The 26,264-nt window shown below is 36.7% G+C and overlaps 1 protein-coding gene across 1 annotated transcript in view; it reads right to left on the bottom strand.

The window, feature by feature from the left end:
- LOC122808228 (extracellular calcium-sensing receptor-like) overlaps positions 1-26,264 on the bottom strand; it is a 387,150-nt gene that overhangs the window by 326,276 nt on the left and 34,610 nt on the right. Inside the window, exons 2-3 of the mRNA XM_044079190.1 lie at positions 14,295-14,457; positions 13,161-13,452 (exon numbers count right to left, since the gene is read on the bottom strand). Coding sequence (XP_043935125.1) covers positions 13,161-13,452; positions 14,295-14,457 — 455 coding nt within the window. The remainder of the gene's footprint in view (positions 1-13,160; positions 13,453-14,294; positions 14,458-26,264) is intronic.

Raw genomic sequence — 26,264 nt, 5'->3', positions numbered from 1 at the left:
CCAAATTATGCTGGTGGTTCTTCCAACACTTCAAAGTGGAGTCAACCCAATGAAAATATTATAGGGGTTAAAGTTAAACTATTAATACCTGCCAGCATTCAGTTAATGAGGTGTCAAATTCATTTGTATTGGCAGGCTGGTCAGAATTTGCTTGAAGTTCCAAGCCGTAATTAAATTTAAATGTAAGATAAAGCTTTTAAATTAAGAAAGGTATTTTTAACCTTATTTGCTCAGTTTAAATAGCCTCTCACATCTCAGTACTTAGTCATGAATTTAGTACCATGGCTAAGGTACATTGTAATAGCACTGTGTGATATCAGCCTTTAAAGTGTTATAGGCTTGAATGAAGCAATGATGCTCATGCAACTAGCACTGCAGGCATGAAGCAGAATACAGTATGATTTGGCACTGTAGACATAAATAATTTAATCAGGCCAGATTGTTTAAAACAATGAAATAACTTTCAATTAAACTTTTCTGCCTTGAACATTCCCAGAATATATGTATCCAACAGCCTCCATCCCCCTTCTAGGCATCAACACCAACTATCCCTTGTCCTGACAATGATGGTCTGCAGCCTACTTTGTATAATTACTTATTCAAGTGTAGATGCATACCTTGGAGAACTGAAAATTGGGCAAATTGTCCTTAACACCAATGATGCCAAGCCCCTTTCAATGGTACTTAATGGTGCATGTAAACAGTGCACTAGAATGGCACCGTGTCTTCATAGGCCAACATTGCTGTATCTTTTACTCATACCTTCTTGTTCAACTGCAGACTGTACAAAGATTCTTCACATGAATAATGTCTGTACTCTTACCTACACACACACACTGTCTAGTTCTGTTGAAGAACATACAAATATTCTTTACAACTGCAATTGAATGGGCTCAGTATTTATAACCAACGAATACATCAACTCCCTCTCTTTTCTCTTAGATCATCATTTTCATAGATGAGACTTAGTCTTGACATGCAAAACATCAAAGTACCATATACTGTTTGAAATACTTTGCTTAGAATAATCCCCTGTTGAACGCAAGGGGGCAGTCAGCTTCAATAAATATTATTTATTTATTTTATTTTACATTTGTTTACCAGAGAGGTCCGACTGGACATAACTGTCTGTTTTCAGTGGAGGCCTGGGGAGAAAACTCCAGAACAATTGCTAACATACTGTACAGAAGATATTTATATGAGCATTCTGGTTTACACATACAGTTATAAAATATAGCAGATAATAACATATGATAGCATAAGATATTTAAATAAGCATAGTGGTTCAGACATACAATTAAAAGTATAGCAGGTAGTAGCATATGATTGTTGTTCATACAGTATGTTTGGTAGAGATAATCTTGAAGATGTACTGAAGATAAGACAAGAATGGTAAAACTAAAAAAAGTACTAGCCAGATAATCTTGAAGATGTAATTAAGATAAGAGAAGAAAGGAAAAAAATACTAGCCAGTTTATCAATGGAGGAGAATACAGACAAGTGCATATGAGGTTCACTGACTATCTCATTACATCCGAGTGACGCCTCCAGGTGCATCTGCAGTTACCTCCTACTGCTCCTCTAGGCATCAAATATTGCTTGTTCATATTTGCATTAATAATTCCAAAACTATGCTCTATACGAGGTATCAGAATATTTTATCTTGAAGCATACATGATGGCAAACACAATTGTATTGATATTTGACCTATGTCAATGAGTATTTGTTAGAATTGTAAGGTGATAACTTTATTTTTTAAAGATTCAAGCCACGCCCACTAGGAGTTAAAGGTGCACAATCAAAAGGGCTGTACTGGAGGGAATGGGGAAAGCTTTTCAGCTTAGTCTAGGGAAGAGTTAGTGTGTATAGATGGGACAGTGGGGAGCAGGCGGCAGTGAATTAGTAAGTAATGTGTGATAAGATATAGTGCATCAATGGGAGTTTTAAAGAAGAGTTGGATAGTGGGTAGGGGGAAAGGTGTTAGAATATTAATATGAACTACATCATAAAATGTGATAGTCATGCCTGAATGACCTCCATGCCCATGAAATAAAACTCCCTCTCAATTAAACCCAGTCCAACAATCCATACATTCTAGAAGGCACTGCAATTAATATACAGGCATCAATAAGTTCTGATATGGGAGCCAGACATCCAGATCCTTGATGTGTATTAGGCCTTGAACATGTTCACCAAAACTAAGAACATTAAGAACTTGTGAACCTTGGTGTAAGACATATGCCCTTCCAATCCACTGAAGGTATCTGAGTACCCAGCAATGCTTCTGTCTACCCTTATTGCCTTATATACTAGTAGACCTTTTCATTTTGATAAAGCTACAAATTTGTACTAATATATTATTCTGAAGTAACCATTTGTTCTCTCATTCCAGTCTTAATGTAATCCAGCCAGGCCTATTCTGTCTGGTAGTCCCACATTTCCTAAGTTTCTTTAATTTAGTGAACAAACTTCAGTATTATTAAAAAAAATCCAATACCAGGAGGTGTAATCTGTCTTTCTAAATAGAGGTATTGTTAACATCTACTCAGTAAAGATCAGTGGTCCCAATATACTGTAGCCTCATGAATGTCTGTCCAAGCAATCAGTGGGTCCACATTTGCCTTGCCTGCCAAATGATGAAGTACTGGGATATTTTCATCAGCCCAGACTAAGCTAGTTAAAGCCTTTCCATATCATTGAATTTTCCAGAATATTTGCAAATATTGGGATCTTAGAGAAATGTCCTTCTACCTTACACCAAATAAATAAATAAATAAATGATTGCAGACACTCTCTAACCCCCACCAAAACTAAGCAAACACAGAACTTTCTACCTCACCTTGCAGATGCCCATAATCCATAGAAAAATGCAGCTGAATTTGAGAAGCTCTTAAATTAAGCATAATGATAGTGAAGCCTAACCCATCATGATCCACCCAGAACATCAGTTTTTCTACTACTCTGTGGCCAGTTGCCTTGACATACTAAATTTGTGCATACAGTATTAATTATCTCTAGAAATTAGCAGGGGGAAGAGAAAAATACCATAAAAGCTATGCACCAATAGTAAACATATTTTGTAGTTTTTATGTTCCCATAAGTAAGGCTAACTCCTACACAGGTATCATAATAGTTCAGAATTAATAACTGTTGCCTGTCTTGTGGCTATATGCATTTTATAGCCTAAGAGTTTTCCAACATGAATAAACTATCACGGATGTCAGTCATCTCATTGTTTGGATTATGCAGGTATATATTCAAGTTATTCTCTACTTCTATGGAGTAGACCTTCTTAACCATTCCATTAATGGTTCCCAGTACATCACAAATAATAAAGGGAAAATAGGCACCTTTGCCTCATTCCTCTTGGTAACCTAAAAGGAGCTTGACCTTAATCTGGACTTCTGAGCATGTTTTATTTATTCTTCAAAAGTGCTGCGTATAATTCAGGAAACTTGCACTATTCTAGGAACCAGGAAAGAATTAGCTCCATACTTCACAGAATGGTTTCTTGGCATCCAGACTACTTTTCATTAGGGTTTACTAGCTGGTATGGCATCCTGACCTAATAACAAAATATTTATGTTATTTATTTTAATTTATTTATCCTTTGTTGACCAGATTAATTCCACTAGGCTGGTGGCCTCCTTTCAGAGGAGATGCTAAGTGGGACTTATACTGACTATTGGAGATTTGGCCAGGGTAGTAGGGAACATCACCTGCTTTTTTCAATAAGGGCCTTGGGATTTATTTTTTTTTACATCTATCTGAGCTAGCACCAATTTTTCTGCCCCTCCCCAAACAGAAACCAGGAATTCTTATTGAACTAAGTCACTTTTGCATTTATGGTCCATCTCCTGTGGTGGCCACATCCTTAGAAATGTCTTATACTTTGTTCTTCACATACAGTATCACATTGGTTATCCTTCATTGCATCTGCAGCTGAGATAAAATGGTCTGCTTTTCCTCATAATTTAATAACTACTTGACCAAACAAAATATTAATTTGGCTTTACATTTTCTGGTTATTAATTGCATGCCCTATATTTTGAAACTTTTAGTGAGTGTAAATATTTTATTCCACTGAAAATAGGATAAGCAATGTAGTAGTCTAATTTCACTTGAAAACACCTTCCTCAGTCAGATAATGGCATTAATCTTTGATTATTAAAGTAATATCTATTTTACCTGTTATACCTGTGAAGAAAGAATTTAGTTCTGGGCATCATGTTTTAAGCATATGTGTACATTCCATGCCAAGAGTTAGCCACTTGACATGGGCAGTTAGTCATAAATATTATACATAGGATTTTTCTCATTTTGTTAACTGTCCTAAAAGCAAAATTTACATTTTATGGCCATGTTTACATTGTTTGGCATGATTGCAGTCTCCTTATTAAAGTTCGGTATGAAACTGGTGAATAATGGTGATATTTAATAACAAATTACCAAATGTAATAGTTAGTTCATTGCTTTTCTTCCTTTATGTGTTTCTCCATTGCAGAATGTTTTATATGTTTTAGAAAATAACAGAAATCTGTATCACATATTTTACAGATGGTATGACAAAGAATAGTCTTTCAATGAGTTCCCAGTTTTTTGATTTAACAAAAAATACTTGGCCTCTTCATCTTTTTATTTGTTTTGTGTGTGTGTATGTGTGTGTGTGTGTGTGTGTGTGTGTGTGTGTGTGTGTGTGTGTGTATGTGTCTGTGTGTATTTCTGTGCCTCCTGCAGCAGATTTGTACCCCATATGGGATAAGTCTTTGCTTTATTTAACACAGCACCACTTGTTAGAGTAGGTTTTAAATCCGTAGTTTTTAACATGTTTTCTGTAAGTAGTGAAACAAAACATATGAAACAGTAATGACAAAACTACCATTTTAGAACATTTCAACCATAAAAGTCACTCAAACTGCTATCATTATAATCCACCAATAAAAGTCAATATGCACAGTCTCTGCAGAAGTAAAGCTTATCTGAATAATTCCTCGTTAAATGGAAGTGTATGTAATGAAGAGGTTGCCGTTGTCAAACATTTCAGCGAATCATCTACAAATTCAGTGTCTGATGCCCTTGAAAAATAAATTGTCTATGTTACATTAATGGTGTGTGTCATCAGTCAATCTACCTGGTGTGGAAAAAGATCCTATAGCCTTCTGCATTAAAATCAAGTATGTTACCTGTTGCACCAGTGACACTGAGCAACACAACAATGAAACTCTATGACTGACATTGATAGACTCCTCAATAATTTACAAAAATAAATAAATAAATAAATACAATTCAAGGAAACCTGGCATTTGATTTGGGGGCTTAATGCACTTGCTTGTCAATAATTAAGATTAGGGTTTGACTCTGAGCAAAGTCATTTAATTAGACAGTACCCCTAAATGGGGGATTTGATACACATGCTGTGCTAAGAGGTATGAATCTACTCACAGCTCTGATCAGGTTTGGCTGCATCTATTCACAGCTGCGATCAGGCTTGGCTGCTCTGCACAGATACTTCTTATGCTGAGAGGTATTAGGCTTGGCTGCTGCTTTGTATCTGTGCACTCCATTTCAATGCAGATGTTTTAAATATCTTGCATTTTTCTAATGAGGCTTGTGCATATCTCTCAACCTCTTAGCACAAAAAAATCTAGACAAAGGCAAAAATAAGTGGTGGGACAAAGGCCCAAAAATAGGGACAGATTTTAAATATTGCTCATATAATCTTAAAATGTTGCTCAAATAATAGCAGACAAGACTAGAAGCACGGTACTTTTATTCAGCACCTTATAGATTCCAGAGGGTGGAGATCTATACCATGCCTTTTGTGCTGTAAGAGGCCCAGTGTTCCTGGATCTCTAGTATCTCTGCTAATCAACTAGTCCAACAAATACCAGAACCAGGGATCTAAATCTCCAACAGTAAATAAATACAGCATAGTAAAGAGAGAGATTCATTATAAAGTATATTCCACATCTCTGGAATAGACTCCAACTGCAAATCAAGCAGCGTGATGCATTAACTTTCTTTAAATGGGAACTGGTTAATTGGATGGGTATTTACAAAAACACCTCTGGCTTGACTGGCCTAACATTCCTCGAAAAAGAAGACATGGTCTAAGGGTGGGTACTGGCAAGGTGTAAATGGAAACTCAGTTGCCTTGTACTTCTTATGATTCTATGATCATATGACCAACTTTCAGGGTAACATGAGACTACAGGAACATAGGAACATGAATAGGCAAGAAATCATGGGGACCATATTTTGTCTGGCCATATACACCTTTAAGAAGACACACTTAAAAGTCTGAAAGTTCTTGCCACCTTTTTCAAGCACGTAATAGTCTTCATCTCCAAAACCAGGCAGGGATGTACATGATAGCCCTGCTGTAAATTTGTGGCTACCCATACAGTCATCAAAGGAGTGATGTGTATTGATCAAATATTTCATAAATTGGGAATATAGTAAATTAAGATCACATCCCTCCATCGAGTCTTGTTTATTTGTTGATGCAGATTTAAATCCCTATTGCAGGCATCTGATGAGTCACTCAGCCTGCAAATAAACAGAAGATCAAATAAGATTCAATCTTTAATGGTTTAAAATATGAGACACAGGTCTTCACAGAGAAGCCAGGAGGACAGGGAGTATAAGGAAACTCATACTACTCTATCAGGATAATTGAAAGATTTATGGCCTTTTATTTTCTTGCGTAGAAATCTTTGGGACCTTTCCAGTTTAAAAATATTTTTGGATTTGTATATACCAAGGGGGGCATTGAATTACATGATGAATCAAGGAAGAGTACAGTAGTAGGTTTCAATACAGTATCTCAGCCACTCCTTCTCAAGATTTGAGAGCTATCTCATCTCACAATCTCAGTCTGTCTAATGCATAAACTGTTTCACCTTCTTACTCCCAATATCAGTGTGAGTCCATCAGGGACCCAAACATGGAGCACTTCTCTTCAACATATTTATAAATGATCTCCATAAGACCATCAAGCACTCCCCCATCACCCAGTAGGCTATTGGCTCTCCCCTTCAATGCTCAGCCACTAACCAAGACAAACTATAACAAATTAGATTTACTGTCATCTATTGAAACTTTGCTTTCTAACTCACAACTGTCCCTAAAGTCCAAAAAACAATGAAATATAGTCTTGTTCATCTATAAACAATACACTTGAGCTAAACCTATATTTACTATAATTTCAAAATCTCACACCTAAGCTGAACTAGTATCCCATACAAAGTTTCCAGGCTTCATTGTTGATGAAAACCTGAAGTTTGATGTTCATATCATGAAGGTAGTACAAAAACACATCAAAAACTTGGAGCACTGTATAGAAATCAAACCTTATCTTACTTCTGCAGCAAGAAAACATTTAATCTCTTCCTTCCTACTTCCAACTCACTTCTATGCTTCCCCAATACTAGTCAGCCTACAAGCCACACTGTCATTTAGGCTACAGCAATGTTATAGCAAAATAACTAAATTTGCCACTAATATGCCTAATAAATCCTACCATTTCCTGGCCCTTAAGCAAGTCACACGGTTAGAATTACTGTATTGCCTAGCCTTTGCTACTCACTCATAAACTTCTCACTAAGCCTAATCAATACACAGCACTATCTAACATTTTTACAACTCTAATCCCTAAACAGGCAACTCTGCTCTACAGACCAGGCTCTTCTTCAAGTTGCTAAGTCAAACACTTTAGCTTGTGACTCCTTATACTCCTCTCACATTTCCAGCATGTGGACCTCCCTGCCTCTGTCCCTCAAACAGATCTACAACTATAATATGTTCAAAATATAATATCTCCAAGACTCCTAACTCTGGTCCTGCCCAATTCCCAGTTAACTGTCATTCTTCTCTCTTCCTTTTTATGACTATATATTAATACCCAACTCTTCCAGAATGTCAGTCTTGTCCTTTTGTTCTCCCATGTTACATAAATATGTAAATAGATCAATGTCATAGTGACATTTTATTGAATTTAAGGAGAAATACGTATATCATAACATGATTACAATGTTTTCATGTCTACCATAAATTTGTAATCCACTGTATTTAAAAATCCCTAAGTAACCTTTGTAAATTATTGTTACTATCAATTCTACGTATATATGTTAACTATCTATCTAGATATCTGTGTGTGTGTGTTTGTGTGTGTGTGTGTGTGTGTGTGTGTGTGTGTGTGTGCGTGCATGCGTGCGTGCATGTGTGTGTGTGTGTTTGTGTAATAACTGTTTTTTTTGTGGAGATTTTCTCACCAGACCTTCACTAAAAAAAGCTCACTTTTTTGTGCTCAGTCAAACTATCCCAGTAAACAAATGCTAATAAATAAATAAATAAATAAATAAATAAATAAATAGGGATAACTTCTTTGGATCTTAAATCTATTCTTCTAAAAACTGAAAATTAACTGGGACAGAAAAAAGGATTCTTAACTATCACAGAAACATAATGACAGGATGTGAGACAGCTGTCTTCATCAGTAGCCTGTTCTTTTATGCCCATATCTGTCTAGAGAAGAGTACCTTTTATAACATATGAGGTGGGAGCAGCATTTTTGATAAATACTACTATGCTAGAGTAGGTTAGTATCAGAGAGTGAGCAATAGCAGTGTCCACCTTGCAGTCATCAGTAAACTTGGTTAATCACACTTCTGGGACAATGTATTTCTGCAATGTCAAACAAGATAGGGCCCAACACTGATCTCTTTGGTTTCCTACTAACTGCAATTCTGTTTTTAAAAAAGTTAAAAGTAACTTTCATTTACTAGGATCTGTTAGGTAGCCAATTTTCAATTCAGCAGACAGCAAAGGAGTTAACATTAAGTTTGTCTAATTCTTCAGTGCTACTATCATGGGTAACAACATCAAGGCCCTTGACTAGGTCAAAATAACCAGCATGCATGGAGTGATCCAAAGCCTCAGTAACCTTTTAAAAGAAGTTTACTATGTTTTAGAGACAGGGCCTTCCCTTCACATAACCAGCTGAGTGAGATCTAAATAATTTTAGTTGCTAATATCTAAATAAAGGCCCTCTGTTATGATACATTCTATGGCTGTACATATAAGACTAATGAGGCTAATGGGACTATAACTGCCTAGGTCTGCAGAAGGGCTAATCTGCTGTAGGGGAGTCACAATGGCTGTTCTACAGGCATTGCTCAAAACCTCTCTAGATATGCTGAGGATGAACAGTTTATGCTGAGGCTTGTATAGTGCATACTTGGAACTAATGAGAATCCTGCCCAGTATGTTGTCTGGTCCCAAGGAGTTATTATTTTCATCCTTTGATAGGGATTCTAAGACTTGGGTGGGGGGCAAAGACCCAAAATCAAGGATAATTTTTAAATATTATTATAATTCACTTAAACATTAATAGAACAACATAATTTACATCATTATGCATTTTTTGAGTATGTCTAGCATTATTGACTGACTCTAATTAACCTGCAAATCAAACATTTTATAAGGGACAGGGCAAAATGTAAGGCAAAAACAGGGATGTTCATCAGGGGTGGTTGAGAGGTATATGGTGCCCAAGTTACTTCAGTACAGTTAAATACCTAACCTTTTGTTTTAGGAGTATAACTCATCAGTTCAAGATGATTTTCTGTCTCTCCAATTTAAGATTACACACCAGGTCCTGTTCTGCACAAGCACACTAGCTTACCTGTGAGTACCTAACTATAAACTATACAAGTAAAGCATATACTGAAAATAGATATTAACACTGTGACCCTAACAATAGGACAGCATAGCCTACTACACTCTACCTAGTGATTGGTTGGGTAAATTGCATACAGAAAAAAAAAAAAAATATATATATATATATATATATATATATATATATATATATATATATATGGGTCTAGGACAGATTCTCGACTGCATTTTCCACTGAATGGTAAATCGGTGGGCGCACTTGCAAGAAAGTACTGTTCATCGAAGCAGCACTTTCGCGTAAGTTTGCATTTTGTGCCGGTCAAACTATGGTGCAGATAAGGGAAATTCCGTTTTCCCCACTGTAGTGTGACCTCGGAGTGAGAATATTAAAGTGGGGGTGCAGCCCCCCACATGAGGAGTGCAGGGAGGCTTGCACCCCTTTATAAACGTAGATTTAGTGGGGTTTTTTTTAAGTAACACACTTTAACGAGCGTTTTTTTTGATAAAAGCGTTTTCGTTAAAGTGTGTTTGGTAATAGTGGATTTGGGATGTTACACTTCCAAGCAATAGTCCTAGATCCATATATATATATATATATATATATATATATATATATATATATATATATATATATGGGTTCCTGTTACGTTGACGAAAATCCACATCCCCAATGACCGGATCACCAAGACAAGATCACCAACACCGCACATCACCAACAATGGTGAGTAGTGCAGAATGCAATGTATTCCCATTCCCACAATGTGGTGCGATCTCGGAGTTGGTATATTTAATAGGGTGGGGTGCAGGGGGGCTTGCCCTCTTGCCATACAGGTATTTCTTTATGTTTTAGGTATCTTATGGACACAGGAATAGGTTCCATGCTGTAATACATAGACTTACCTTTGTCGGGGATGTATGGTGTCAGCGATCTCGTCTCGGTGATCCAGTCATCGGGGATGTGAGATTTCGTTGACGTAACACTGATCCATATATATATATATATATATATATATATACACGAGTCCCTGTTGTTTGATCGAAAAAAACGGTTCATTGAACCATGTTTCCATGGACACACTTTAGCGAAAGTGCATTTTATCAAAAATACTCTTTTGCTAAAGAAAATCACGTAAAAAAAAAAAAATCACATCAAACAGTGTTATGCAGGGAGGCAAGCCCCTCTGCACCCCCCCCACACCACCCTACGTTACTATTCTCATTCTGAGATCGCACTACAGTAGGGAACAGGGAATATACCCTTATCCCCACTGTACTACGATGTCAGCAATAGTTTTGTTAGTTGTAAATCAACACTATATGTTGATTTACAACTAACAGTGCATGTAAACTGCATGCTTTCTTTAATTTTCCACTCTCTCTTTAGCGAAAGTGCATTTTGATAAAATAAACTTTCGCTAAATTGTGTCCATGCAAACACGGTTTCGATGAACCGTGTTTCGACAATGTGACTAGGACCCATATATATGTGTGTGTGTGTGTGTGTGTGTGTGTGTGTGTGTGTGTGTGTGTGTGTGTGTGTGTGTGTGTATATGTATGGATCTACTTCTGTTCATCGAAAACCATTTTTCTGAAGAACAGAAACCTGAACTCATTTAAACAAAAGTGCACTTTCATGAACACTGGTTCATAGAATTGGACAAACACACATTTTTGCAGGGGTCCAAGCCCCCCCCCTGCACCCCCACAGCCCAGCTACTTATATATACTAATTCCAAGATTGCACTACAGTGGGGAAAAGGGTATATTTCCTTATCCCCACTGTTCCATGCTTTGGTTAACTGATGTCTGCGAAAGTACACTTTTGCTTAAGTGCACTTTCGCAAAAGTGGAAAGTGGGTCTGGCTTTCTGTTTTACGAAAAAATGTTTTTTTGATAATCAAACGTAGACCCATATACAGTATGGGTCTACTTTCATTCACTGAAAACATTTCACTGAATTTCAATTCACTCACACCAAATCACTGAAAGCTCAAATCATTTAAAACTCATTTCACTGAATCTCATTTCACTGAATGCAGAGTACTGTAAGGCAGGTAAAACGTATATGCCCTTTTCCACACTGTAGTGTAATTCTGGAGTTAGTATATATATTGTAGTTTGGGGGTGGGGGGCAAAGCCTCCAACCTAGTTTATTGTTAGCTTTCAATGAAATGAGATTCATAAATATAAAAACAAACTCAGTGGGGGGTTATGCCCCCCAGACCTGCCTATGTGGGGGGGCTGTGCCCTCCACATACTCCATAAGTATATATACTAACTCCAGGATCGCACTACAGTGGGGAAAAGGGCATATACATTTTACTTGCCTTACAGTACTCTGCATTCAGTGAAATGAGATTCGGTGAAATGAGTAAATGAATTTTCATTGATTTGAGCTTTTAGCGATTTGGTGTGGGTGAACTGAAATTCAGTGAAATGTGTTTTCATTGAATGAAAGTAGATCTATATATATATATATATATATATATATATATATATATATATATATATGTATACATAAAGTGGTGTGATCTTAACCAGCCACTCTCTAACATATTATGAGACTTAATGCTTTTCTGCTATGCAATGATTAGTCAACAGTTGTATCAAAATAATATAAGGGTTAGAACAGCAAAATCGAATGTATCATGGCTGTTACAAACAGCATAATGTAAGGAATTGTGATTAGAATGCTACAGGTATGGATGGTATGACCAAGCAAAGGAGCGATATTTAATCTTTGTGAAAAGAAATTTATGAATTATAAATTGTCACTTGCAATCCCCATTTGAAAGCTGATGTCCAAGAGTGTACTTAAGCTTCTAACAACATGGTGGTACATATAATTCAGGATTATTGCTAGCGTCTTTATTATCATGTGATATCTTTACAACATGTTGTTCATTAACAGAGTTGTTTTAAGACCTGCCTAAAGTTTCAGTTATTTATTGAAAATCAAGAAATTTCTACATTACTTCAGTCCATTTTCTTATGTTTCTTTTAGTAAAGTTCTTTATTCTGTCTGTCTGACTGTCTCTTTGCCTGCCACCCTCATGCTTTATATTTACACTGTATGTTTCTCTGTGGATTTATTACTTTAAGTGAGTGTTTTCAGCCATTTATTGTGTCACCCAGTGACTACAGTGTCTTGCATACAGAGAGACACAAAGTCATAAAATACCAAGATTTGCCGGCAGAAACAAGGCATTTACATACTCCTTTAAAATAATCATTAATAAATAGGTTCCCTTTTAGAAGCATGAAGACAGAAAAGTGTTAAGTTGTTAAGAGTTTGCAAACATCAGCGTTCATGCCTGCTCATATTTACTTCGTGTTTTATTTTGCACCGCATGGATAAGTAACATTTCTGATAATTGACAAGTCCTGTTATGTCAGAATACTTATTTTTATATTATAAGTACCACTTAGTAAACATCACAAAATCTTTCTTTCTTTCTTGGGAGAGTTTGTTTTAATGATACCTGTGGAAGCTTGTGGAGACCTAACAGCCTTGCCATGGGAATAGACATCTGTGACTTGTCATCACCAAGGATAGCCACAACTGGCTGTGACACATGGCAGTTAAAGTTTGGGACGAGCTTTTCCTGACCTGACAGTATCAACATTGTGCCCTCTAATGCTCCAGCAACAGTGTCACATGTATCATAGATCCAAAATCCTATCGAGACATTGGGCAAAATGTGAGGGTTGTCATTAACTTCACTAATTGCAAAAATCATGGCTTGGATAAGCTGATAAATATTTAAGTAAAACCTGAAAAAGAAAGGAAGATTTAGTTGTACTGCTGGGTTGCACAAAGATTTTATGAAGTATGCCATATTTAGTAACATGGGCCACTTAACTTATTGCAGTGATTGTCATTTTTTCTAGAGGCTTCAGAAATAATATAAAACATAACAACTATGAATGTTCTGTGCACACTTTGGAAAACCTCAGCCATTCAGTATTAGTTTAATATGTGAGTATTGGTTTTCACAGCCATGAAAATATGACATGCAATAATGCTCTAATCATTTTATATTTAGGCTTTTGTCATTCTACCACTTAATGAAAGAAAGAATTGTTCCTGGACATAAAAACGTGCCAGCTTCTCCAGACTTCTGGTTTAAGTTACTTGGGAAGTTTTTCACAGTGTCTACAGTGATTGTGTGAAGTGCAATCTACAACAAAAAGAAAGTAGCCCAGTTTTAGCAGAGGTACAGAATTGTTCTAGCTACTAAGAAGTTTGACATAGATTACTATTCAATTCTTCTTAGAAGCACAGGCCACATTTTGAAACTGAAATTCTTGTTGTCATATTTCTAGATATATAAAACCAATTACAACTTGACTTGCAAATCATTAGAAGAAAAAAATAAAATTATAACATCATATGTAGACAATTAGTTCAGGATGCTATCTGTTTGAAGATTAGAGTTTTCTTTTGTTTCAAATTGTGAAGCTTGACCAATGGGGCATAATCAGATGACGTATGCTTTCTACAGGCTTTTCAAGATTTCCACTATTGTTCATTGCTTGCCTCAGGCTATTCATGTTTTTCTGCAGATTTTTCATTTTATTTTGATGCTGTCGCATACTCTTCACTCATAACTTACGTCTCACAAGGCAAATATTGTGGCTCCTCTGTATAGAATATAACAGGAGCTTCTCTTATATCATGGACTGGAAAGGTTCCACCAAGGACAATATCTCCTTTTTTAATGTATCCCTTGATATTGTCTCTTCCTAGCTTACAACCATAATGTTCAAAAGCAGGAACTAGGACAGAACACAACAGAAAAACAGAAATGATCAGGTATTAACTCTAACTCTGATTTACTTTACTTTACATAAGACAACCCATAACAATGAAAAGAGAAACAACTCATTGAAGAATATACACTTTTTTATATGTAAATAAAGATATGTACATGTATGGATGAAGAAATTAGAATATTACCCTTTACAGGGATCCTTTCATGCATGACTGAAGCCACTAAAAAAAAAAAACTTAAAAAGAAAATTTCAAAAAAAATGCAGTTATGAGTAGAAAAGTGAGTGACATGCATAACTGAAAATTCCAGAAAGTAATGCATGGAAAACAAATTTTAAGTTATTAAAGCATACATTTTACATAACAAGTATTCAATAATTTAAGGCAGCATTCAGAATTCACAGTAAAGTTTTAGTCAGATGTTAGTACTCAAGTTTCAGAACTGCAGCTGGATCTGAAGTTAAATATTCATTTAAGTAACCATTTGATATTCTAAGACTCATTGCTGCAGGTAAGAGAATATTGAAATTGAGTAACTGAAAATATAGATTTACATTTACAAAGATTGAGAATGCTGTTTTTCAGAATATTCCCCTTATTAGAGGTATGGAGCTCTCAAAGTGGGTATATATAAGAATGGGAAGTATGTGAAGCGTGTCCGCCCACACTGGAGGGTGAAGGGGGCTCGTCCACGTCCAGAAAGCAACTTTAAAAGAGAACAGCGATATACGACATTCACTCTCCTCTTGTGTTTTTGGTAATTGTTTTTCCTAATTCTGGAGCTCTCAATTATGTCTCAGAAACACAAGAGGGAGCCATTCACTCAGCATAGTTTTGAAGTAGATCACACTTAGTAAGAACAGAGTAATGTGGCAGTATAGGATAGAGGATTAGGAACATTAACTGCCAAGGAACCTCACCTTGGACTCCTGGGTTTGATTCTACTGACTCCTCCCTTGCAAACCATAAAACTCTGAAGAATTTTGTTAATCAGGCAGAGGTCTCTCTTATTAATAAATGTTACAAACCAGTCTTCACTTTAGATTGATTTATTCCATAAAAAATTTCTCTGATTCCTTGGATAATGCTCTCAAAGGTATTACTTAGGATGCCAAAGTGAATTTGTTGTGGAATTTTATTTGTATTTCTTCTCCATGGACCTTTTTCAGACTTAGCGCAGGAGCAGTGCCTGGTTAAGTGACTTGCTCAGAGTCACACAGTTAAGCAATGGAGGCTGTAGGAATCAAACCTGGACCACTGGACCACAAGAAACAGCTTATTAATAGCTTCTTAATCCTTCTAATCCAACTGCCAAACATATGCTTGATTGTAATAAATAATTCTCCTTTTAAGATGGGCTTCTATCATGTATTAGTTAACTTGATGGTTATCCCTGAAAAGAGACGCATGCCTTGTGAGTTGTGGAAGCAGTAAGATTGAAAGAGGTGCTACCCATATTTCAACTGACCCTAGGTGCCAGCAGAAGATTTGGAAGAATACAGAACATTATGATCTTAAAAAGAGAGGTTAACAATGATTAATCATGTGCTGTTTGATGAACACATGATTAATCATCCCTTAAACATCTAACACCACAAAATGTTACACAGTCAAAACAGCAATAGTCCAAATGTCACACAGCATGCTAAACTATTTTTTTTCAAGTGGACAGAGCCACATAGATCCCCTTCTGTGGGGAAAAGCCTCCTTACCCTTAATTTCCATAAATACTAACTTTGAGGTCACACATTCTCATAGAAAATGTAAACTGTAAAGACAAATATAAAACTTGCCTTTTCTCTCTATTTGAAGACCTACAAAACAAAAATAAACTCACAGCATGGAACATAACCAGTTTTGATGTAGCAAAACATTAACCAAAGAATCCCAGCAATCTTTGGGCATCATCTTTCCCAAATGTACTGTACCTGTAACTGACAACTCCAGGTTTCCCTTAAAAATCACCCTTCTGGTGAAGTGTGCAAGCATCATTCTGATAAAGCAGTCTGGGAATAGAATCCCTGCTACCAGGTTTTTGCATTGAGCTTTTCATACTGGAGACAGTGGCCCTTCTGAGGGGGTGTCTGAAGTATTATCATATGTATAACATTGAAAGAGGTTCCAATACTGTGGGAGTATGATTTGTTATTTGGCCTGTGTTTAGTGGGTACAATAGTCAAAGAAGGAACACACAAGTTTCTTAATTATTGACAACCAGATTTTTCTGCCTTTTGATGGATTTTGACTATGAACAAGCTACTGCTTCAAGAATGACAGATGTGAATCAAGCTAGTCAAGTCATACTAGAATGACTGGAAGGCAGGAAATTGTAATACCAAGATGGTAATATACTTATTTGTTTGCAATGTCGTGTCCATGTTTTTAAGTGTAGGAAACGGAATGAAATGTAAAGAAAAAATTTATTATGATCATATATACTGCATAAGAAAGGACAACAACAACAACAACAACGACGCAGACACATCATTAGGAAGAAGGGAATAGAAGTTTTAAATTCATTATACTTATAATTTGAATTAATTATGAAAATAAAGGAGGGAGGGGAAAGTTTAAAAAGTTCAGTTGTTACAAATATAATCTGTGGCAAATGTATATGACCACCCCAATTTAAATATATTTAAATGCTTGTCTTATATTTAATTTTTCATAATTTATGAGATTGTAATCAGACTACACAATGACTTTTTTCAAAGCAATTGCTTTATTGCTCTGAATGTTAAATAGAAATGACTTGCTAATAATGTTAACCAGGTCACTGATAAGCAGTATGGTATATCAACACTTTGTGTCAAAGAATCAGTTATAAATAAAAAAAAAATAACTGTCCTAGAAGACAGTTACACTCACGGGGCAACATAGATCAGTACTAAGCTAAATGCCCTTGTGGGCCATTTTAACTCTAGCCAATTACACCATGGGAGAATCAAACACTGCACCTTATGTCTATAAGGTAAACACCTTAACCATTATGCCAACCTCCCATACATGTTTGGCCCAGTATTACTCACTGTGGAAATTAGATTATATTAGAAGACAGTACATATTTCCTCTTACATGTACAAATATTTGTATAGTAGTATCTCTGTTCCCACTCACTTATTCCTTCTAGAAAGTTCTCTGAATGCACTATTTTGTCCAGTTGGACCTGCAGTTTCAGTGTAAGTATTATCTAAATGGGTACACTTCCTTCTCTTTGGTAACAGACACTGTTTACTGTTTTGTCCCGTGCAACCTTTAGTGCGATGTTACTTGTTTCTCATATTACTGACTGCCATTTACTAGATCTACATTTCCTCTCTCCTGTTTTTCTCAGTTTAGTTCCTTAGGTTTGCTATATAACAGTTTGACCCTCTATAACATTCCATTTATGTACGTTGAAAAAGTGTTGAAGAGAGCTATACAATGCATGTATATTACTGTTTCTTTTTCTATTTTTCATTCCCATAGGTTTACATGTTTAACTCAGCACTATACATTTAGATATATCTTGCTTCAGAAATGCATGCATAGCATTCTCCTGTCTGTTTTTGTTTCTATCTGTTAATTAGTCTCATTATTTCTGTACATTCAATTGTTTATTTCATAACGTGTTATGATTGTATACTGCAGTGGTGGTGCTGCGGTAGCGTTGTTGCCTCACAGCAGTACATTATGCCGTTCGATTCTCAGCTAGAGCGTTTTCTGTGTGGAGACATGTGTAAATGGGTGTACCTTCGTTGAAGGTTGTACGTCAGGGCTGGCAAACTCGGCACGTAAAAAATCTACTGCCAATCATTAGCGGACTCGAGTTCCACTGTGGCAACCCCTAACCGTGAAAAGCCAAAAGACACAAGCAATGTTGTTACTTAAAGTTTCAGTTGAAGATTTTTTCTCCTTGGTTCAAATAGTTATGCACACGCACACACATACACACACACACACACACACACACACACACACACACACACACACACACACACACATATATATATATATATACATATATATATATATATATATGTGTGTGTGTGTGTGTGTGTGTGTGTGTATCTGTTTATATATCTATATATATGTATATATACATATACATACATAGAGAGATACATAGCTATGCATGTATATATGTATATGCATATGATAATGGCAATAATGCTGAATAGTATTTGTGGCTGTTTTAGTATGTTATGCATACCTGCTTAAATTTACTATGTATATTATGCTACATAGTTTGTTTCCGCGGTGGTGGTGCTGCGGTAGCATTGTCGCCTCACAGTATGATGCTGTCCAGTTCAATTCTCAGCTAGAATGTCTTCTGCATGAATAGGCGTACCTTCATTGAAGGTTGTGCGTCAGGGCTGGTAACTTGGCACGTAAAAATCAACTAGTAATCATTAGCGGATCGGAGTTCCGCTGTGGCGACCCCTAACAGAGAAAAGCTGAAAGACGCACCAACACCACCATATTATGCTACATAGTTCACCATTTTACCTACCTTGCATAAGTACATTCACTATAGTCCAGACTGAAATACAGTTAAAAGTGAACATTGTATAAAGCCCTGCTTGTCTGTTCAGTTAAATTAAGTTGAACATAAATGACTAATCTAGATAATGCAGAAAAAAATGAACATGACCTTTCTTATGAGAAACTTTCTCTATATATTATAAAGGTCTGCTCAGTCTCTACTGATGATTTATCCCTTACAATGAATTATGTTTCAAAAATGAGCAATTAGTTCACATAATTGTCCTGTGAGGAACCTGAACAACTAAAATGTTGTCCTTTTTTCTCTGGCAGTTTAAAATTCAGATGACAAACAAAACAATTTACTTTATCAGAGCTCTCTTGCTGTTTAATTTATCATGGGGTATTCTATAGCCCATAGCAGTGGGAACTATATTTAGTACTATGCATATCATTTCTACTAATTTAGAATGTTTTTAATTGCATGATACAGCTGGGAGATCAGAGCGTGATTGCAAAATTGTTACTTCTGTTGTAAACAACTGCAAGAAGAAGTTGCTATGGAATAATCCATGCTTGCTAGTTTTACTATCATGTATACTACCTTTCATGCAAATATTCTTCCTTCCTTAATTCTGTATGAAACCATAGGATGCTAAGAAACACTCCACTCAGGATTTTTTGCTACCATAATTTGTTCTTCACAAGGTTTTTCATCTTATGATCTTCTTTCTCTAGGGTCACTGCAATCTTTAGTCATAACATTGGATTTTAAGCCTTTTGCTCTCTTTTTTTCCTGGCCAGAGTTTCCATCAGTGATGTTCTTATCCTCAGGAGAGACCAGATGGCTTAGTGGTTAAGGTCTTCACCTCCCACATACAAGGTGCAAAGTTCAATCCTGACCTCTGACCAATGCCTGTTTGGAGTTTGCATGTTCTCCCTGTGTCCCCATGGGGTTTCTCCCATGTCTGAAAAGCATGCTGAATGTTTCCATCTCAAACTCAACAATGAATGGAGCTGAGACCTGTGGTGCGCAGTAGAGATCACAGACTGTGTGCTGTGGCAGGGCTAGCCACTCAATAGCCACTCAACGGTGTAAAATCACCCCAAAAATGGGCAGTTGAGCATGGGTAGTTTGAGTGGGACCTGTGGTGAGAGGGTATATGTGACTCTATTGGCCAGATAGTGAAAATTGGATGTAAAACCAACCAACCTGCCAAACTTGAATTGCTATGCTTAATGTAGGTTCACTGACAGGATCCAGCTAGGGTAGATGGTGTAGGGGTTGTAGGGGTTGATATGGGTGACTTGGAATGCACATCCCGAATATGAGGACTGGGTCCTCATGGGTGGGGGCAACATAGTAGCCAACAAAGACAGACAGTCGCAAGATTACATACAAGAGTAGACTTCCGCCTAGTAAGAAAAGGCACTGAGGCAGAATCCATGATTGCAAAGTCATCCCCAGTGAAGTCAAGTACTAGTTGCTGCAAGCAGTGGTCAGAGAGACCAGGCTGAAGACCTGAAGTTGACTAGAGAGAAATTACTCAGGGCTCTGGCACCCTAAGAAGAGGAGGAAATAGGTGGAGTTGAAGAAGAATGGCCTAAAACAGCATGTGGTAGGATTACAGAAAAGATATGTGGCTGAGCCAGGCTGGTGGTGGAATGTAGAAATCCAGGAAGTCAGGTGTGCAGGAAGAATTGGGAGACAGAAAAGACTGACCAGGCTATGAAGGACTACTGGTTGGCTAACAAAGAAGCTAAGAAAGAAGTTGCAATAGCAAAGAATAGGGCATCAGAGGCACTGTACCAACTTCTGGAAAGTGACTCAGTAAGGGGCACAAAGAACCTATATCAGGTTGCAAGGCAAAGATGGATAGATAGTTTGGATTCAGATCAGGATGCAGCACAACTGACCTGACCTGATGTTGAGACAGATACTTGAGAAGAAGCTAGAGATGAAGAGAGTCCAACTGGGCATTCCTAGAGTTGGAGAAAGCGTATGACAAGATCCCAAGAAAGCTGATCTGGGTATACTGAGGTGGTCTGAAGTCCCAGAAACATTGGTAGAATTAGTGCAGGCTATGTACAAGGACTCAATTAAGTACGAATAGTGTTTGGACTCCCAGTGGGTGTCAGGGCTCAGCTCTGAGCCCACTGCTGTTCATACTGGTGATGGACTACATTAGGTTGGAGGGGACGGATCAATAAAGCTGCTGTATGCAGATGATGTGTTAGTACAGGCAGACTCTGAGATAGAACTTCAGCAAAGGATAGGAGAATTAAATGCAAATAAGACGGTGGTAATGGCAGCAAATTAGGGAAATCAGAAGAAGCTGAGAACAGAGATGAAAGGGAAGATAGTGGAACAGGTAAACAGCTTCAAGTATCTGGGAAGAGTAGTTGAGGAGAAGGGTAGTCTGAATGAAGAGGTTAAAGCTAGAATCAGAGGGGCTGCAGCCAACTGGCATAGAGTATCATGTGTAGTCTATGACAGAAGAATGCCAAAGAAGCTGAAAAGTAAGGTGTACAAGACAGTGGTGCGACCAGTACTACTATATAGTACAGAAACCTGGGCAGTAAAGGCAGAAACATTGAAGAAGCTAGAGGCGATGGAAGTGAAGTGCCTGAGAAAGGTGATAGGATGCACACTGTGGGACAGATGAAGAAATGAGGACATAAGAGCAGAAACCAAAGTTGCTCCCATTGCAGTAAAGATCAAAGAGAAAAGATTACGGTGGTTTGAGCACATGATGCAGAAAAGCAGAAGACAATCTGGTGAGGAAGATTTGGAACAGACAGGAAGAAGATAAGAGGAAGTGAGGATGTCCAGCAAAGAGGTGGATGGATTGTGTGGAAGAAGATCTATGACAGGCAAGCATGAGTGTTGAAGGAGGCAGGAGTGTGGAACTGAATCGAGAGAGAGTTGGCGACAGTTAACATGATACCCTGACCCCATGTAGAAAAATGGGAAAAAGGGGACTGATAATGATGTTCTTATCCCCATGATGACAGCTGTTGGACTCATACCAGAGTTCCCCTTAACCTTGTTTGGCATTTCAGACATTTATACACTGATTTGCTAAGAGGTTTCATTGATTCACTCCCCAAATTAGCATTTGAATAATTTCATCTGACTAGTGGCTCATATTTCTTGACTGTTTACCATTTTCTTTGAATACAATTGTCTTAAACTATGACTGTGGTATGCCTTTACCACATTGTTACCATAATAAATATATTTTCAACTTTGTTTCACAAAATAAATACAAAAGTGTCTGAAACTGACAAAAAATGATAAATCTCACAGTCTCATTAAAGGTGAACCGTCAAAGGAAACAAGCAAAGAATGCATAATTATAACTGATAACTCAGCGGTTGTTCTGTTACAGAGGAGGATGCCGACTTTCAAATGACTATTAAAAACAGAGACCCAAAGTACTTAATCAAAAGTACAAAAATTCTCCTCTCTGATCTCAATGCTCCCAAAAGGTAAGACCTTAGCTGAACCTTTGTTGGTACCTGTATTGGTGTCTCCTGTTATCATATTAGATCCAGGCATTATTAGTTTTCCTAGTATAATGTCTGATTAATCACTGATCACTAACTCACCAGTTATTTAATTAATTCAACTGCTGGTATCTTACAGCCTTTGTTTACCTATAAAACATTTACTACATAACAGTTTAATATAATGCAGGAAATGGCAATGAAATAGAAAGGCTAGATAGATATCAGTACCTTTGCTGGACCAGCTTCAGCCTTTAGACAGAAAACAGTGAAATGACCATTTGAAGAGACCTGCAAAGGTTCTAGAAAGTAAAAAGAAAAGAAAAGAAAAAGTCTACCCCCCTTTATTTGACTCATCCAGCAAAGAAAAATACCTTTACATGGCTACAATGGATGCTACTTCCTCTCGAGAATCTGATAATAGTAATAGATCCTCATGGTCTTCATTTTTTTTGGGGGGGGTCATCTAGCCTATAGAACATCGATCACTGTTATCTTTAAATAAGATATACAGAAAGATGATTAAACTCTGATATTCAAAATAAACAATACCACCATTTTATGAAACTTTTTTAAATACCTGGAAAATAGAATTATTCATGATGGTGACTATGAAGCTCTTGTTTTCTTTCACTAAACAAAACTATTGAATGGTAACTAGTTGTAAGAGAGGTCTGTCTTTACATTCCAGTGAGTTTGTCTCCTGTAAGCATCTCTAATCCTATATAACTCATCATCACTTTTTATTTTCCACTCTGACATTTGGATTGTCACAACCCAAGACTATTTACCAGAGGCTTAGCTCTAGTATTTGGATATATCAGAAAGCAAATAATCATATTTCCTTTGCTTAAATGATTGCTTGCCAGTGATGATGACAAGGGAATTGTTGACAGACTATATAAATCAGACAGCTGCCATTTTTTCAGTTTTTAGGATTTACAAAAAATTAGAACAAGTTACCACTGATTTTGTCATCATAAATTATATGGTTAGGACTAAGAAAGCTTTTCAAACAGAGATTCAAAATCCTTACTTGCGTCTGAAAGTACTAAGCCATCACAATAAGATTGTTTCTGAAAATGCTGGGGTTTTTGTCTTCTTTTATTCTCTTAACAAGAAATGCATGGTTACATAAAAGAAAGACACCATAACAGCTCAAAACATTCAAGAAATAATTTACAAATGCACTGAACATGGTATAAATAAACAATATCTGTGGTGAACAAATACTGTAGACTTATACATTGGAAATGCATCACTTTGTCTATCTAATATCATACAACAGATTATTTTGCTTATATTCTAGGAGCCCACCATTGCAACATATCAGTGCAGCACAAAATTGTCATAACAAAAAAAGGTCACTTTTTTAAACAACCTGAAAGACATGAAAACAGCTTAAATTGTCTTCACAGCTTTCTAGCGCATTTTTACCCATCACTCTTTCAAACTGGCATCTGTAGTGTAATATGGTGCCCAAACAAGGTAGAACCAGTTCATTCCAACCATGGAATCAGATAATCTTGATTCTGGAATGGGCCTTGCAATGCAAGTTTGGTCTCCTAAGAATACAAATTCCAGATTCTGAGAATCACTTAACAGATGTTTTAAGAAGAAAAATGATTTTAACCCATGAACAGGAGGTAACTGCACTCATATTTGAAAGCACTGTGCTGATATAGGATCTCACAGAAGTGAAAAGATTTCCTGAGTTCTGCAACAGTCAAGTCTGAAGTGTTTTTTTCCCTCATTCTTCAACAGACATTCCTATCCTTGGACTTAAATGTTAATGTGTCCTTTCTATCAGCTTTCCCTGATTCAGAAGATGCTACTGAAAGCAAAATAAGACAATAGTAGTTGAATCTTAATTGATTTTCCACAATCTGGAAATTCATGGCATTCTCTGAAAAAGAGCCTGATCACACTTTCTTTATGGTCCTCGTATGCAACAACAAGGAAAGGTATTACTTCCCAAACTCAAAACTCTGAATCAGTCATCTTGGAAAATAAAATTTTAATTCATTACCTTCCTCTTTCTACTCAGCTCTTAACTATCTTAAAAACGTCATGGCACCAAATATAAGAAAATCTTACCTACAACAGTGAAGGGGGTTTGTCCCCTGGAGTACTGCTTATACTTTAGATTTTTTACATTGTACTACACCAAGGTTGTTAGACTAGTCAAACCATTATATGATTAAAATATTGCTTATTCATCAAAATCCGTATGTTTGCAATTTCTACATGTGTTTCAACATTCCACAATTAGAATCAGAACTCTTTGTTAAGGTTTTACTTAAAGAAATTCTTTACTTAAGGCCACAGAGAAAATATTTCCTGTTGTATATGACCCTTGTATTAATTCATTCATTTTTTTGTTCTTTACTGGGATGTCCAGCTGGGTTGTGGCTCATTTTCAATGTAGACCTGGGAAGAAAGTCACCAGTTGAAGATATTATAAAATATAGAGTGATAGAGAGTATATAAGGAAAGTACAGAGATGTTCATGTTAATTTAAAATGGTATGCAGTATTAGTACTGAACTAGTTAAATACCTTTGAACCAGCACGTACCATGGTTATAAAATGCATTTCATTGAAAAAATTTTTTCAGGTAGCTTCTAGCTCCAGCACAATTTCAATGTTGTAAGCTGTGAGGTGAAAAAAAGGCCTTTTTTCCATTATAAAAGTCCAAATGCTGTGCCGAATGCTGCATCAGCAGTGAATTTGGATCAATCCATACAGCTGCCAGTTTTTTCCAAAATAACAGAGTGAAGATGAATATCTCCTGCATATACTTGATAAGCACAGACAACGCAAATGTTATATTAAGAAAACTGGTTAATTCAAACATTTTGATTAGTTTTTTTTTTTTTTTGTCTAATTCAGGAAAGAAAAAAGTATAGTAAATATAAATTCTCTCTCTAAAACTTGCCCTGCTGTATTGCATTTTTTCATGACAAGTACTGTAAAGCTATCCAAGTCATTGTAACAACAAATTATTCAGTGGCAGTAGCAACAGCATCCTCAGCATAATCTTTCAGAAATGTTTTTGCACAAGTTATTTTATATGCTGTAACACTGGATACTTGTTTGCACTTTTACAAAACTACACAGGTTAGAAGAACAGTCCAGATACAGGACTGCTTTTGGTATAACTGTGTCCCTCACATGGGTGTACTAGTAGTGACTGGGAAGCTAAACAAATGTTGTTATGTATTGATAATAGTAGTAATCCTTCCCAAAATGTAGTTCACCTTGCAGCATATTTATTATACATTATAACTTCAAAGTCACAATAAAACTAGGTGAGGTACACTCTTTCTAGTCATCTAAACTATCTGCATACAGTTTTATTATAACTTTTATTTAGAGCGTTTCACAATTAGTTTTGAATACAAAAGTGTAAAGATCTGCTACATGCACACTTATCTATGATGGTTACAAAGGGCTTGAAGAAGAGAAGAAAGTTGTTTGTCCTGCAGGCTGTATATGACTGCTTTACACACAAGGAACTCTGGCATATGACCATCTCTGGTCTTTGCAGGAGGAAGGACATTATGATGAAACATCTGACCTGGAACGAAGACAGGTTGGGGGGGGGGTAAACCCAAAAGCTATGCTTTACTATTACACTGACTTCATCTCAAAGCTCAGCCATAATCTACAGTATTTTACACTATAAAGTTCTTTTGTGAAGATATTTAGTTATAGACTGCGGTGGTGGTGCTGCGGTAGCGTTGTCGCCTCATAGAAAGACGTTGTACTGTTCAATTCTCCGCTAGAGTGTCTTCTGTGTAGAGACATGCGTGAATGGGTGTATCTTCGTTGAAGGT

This window comes from Protopterus annectens, chromosome 8.part0, assembly GCF_019279795.1.
Source record: "Protopterus annectens isolate FY-2018-M chromosome 8.part0, PAN1.0, whole genome shotgun sequence".
NCBI classification, from domain to species: Eukaryota; Metazoa; Chordata; order Ceratodontiformes; family Protopteridae; genus Protopterus; species Protopterus annectens.
Note: the sequence above shows the minus strand (reverse complement) of the source record. Positions and strands in the feature narration are given on the sequence as shown.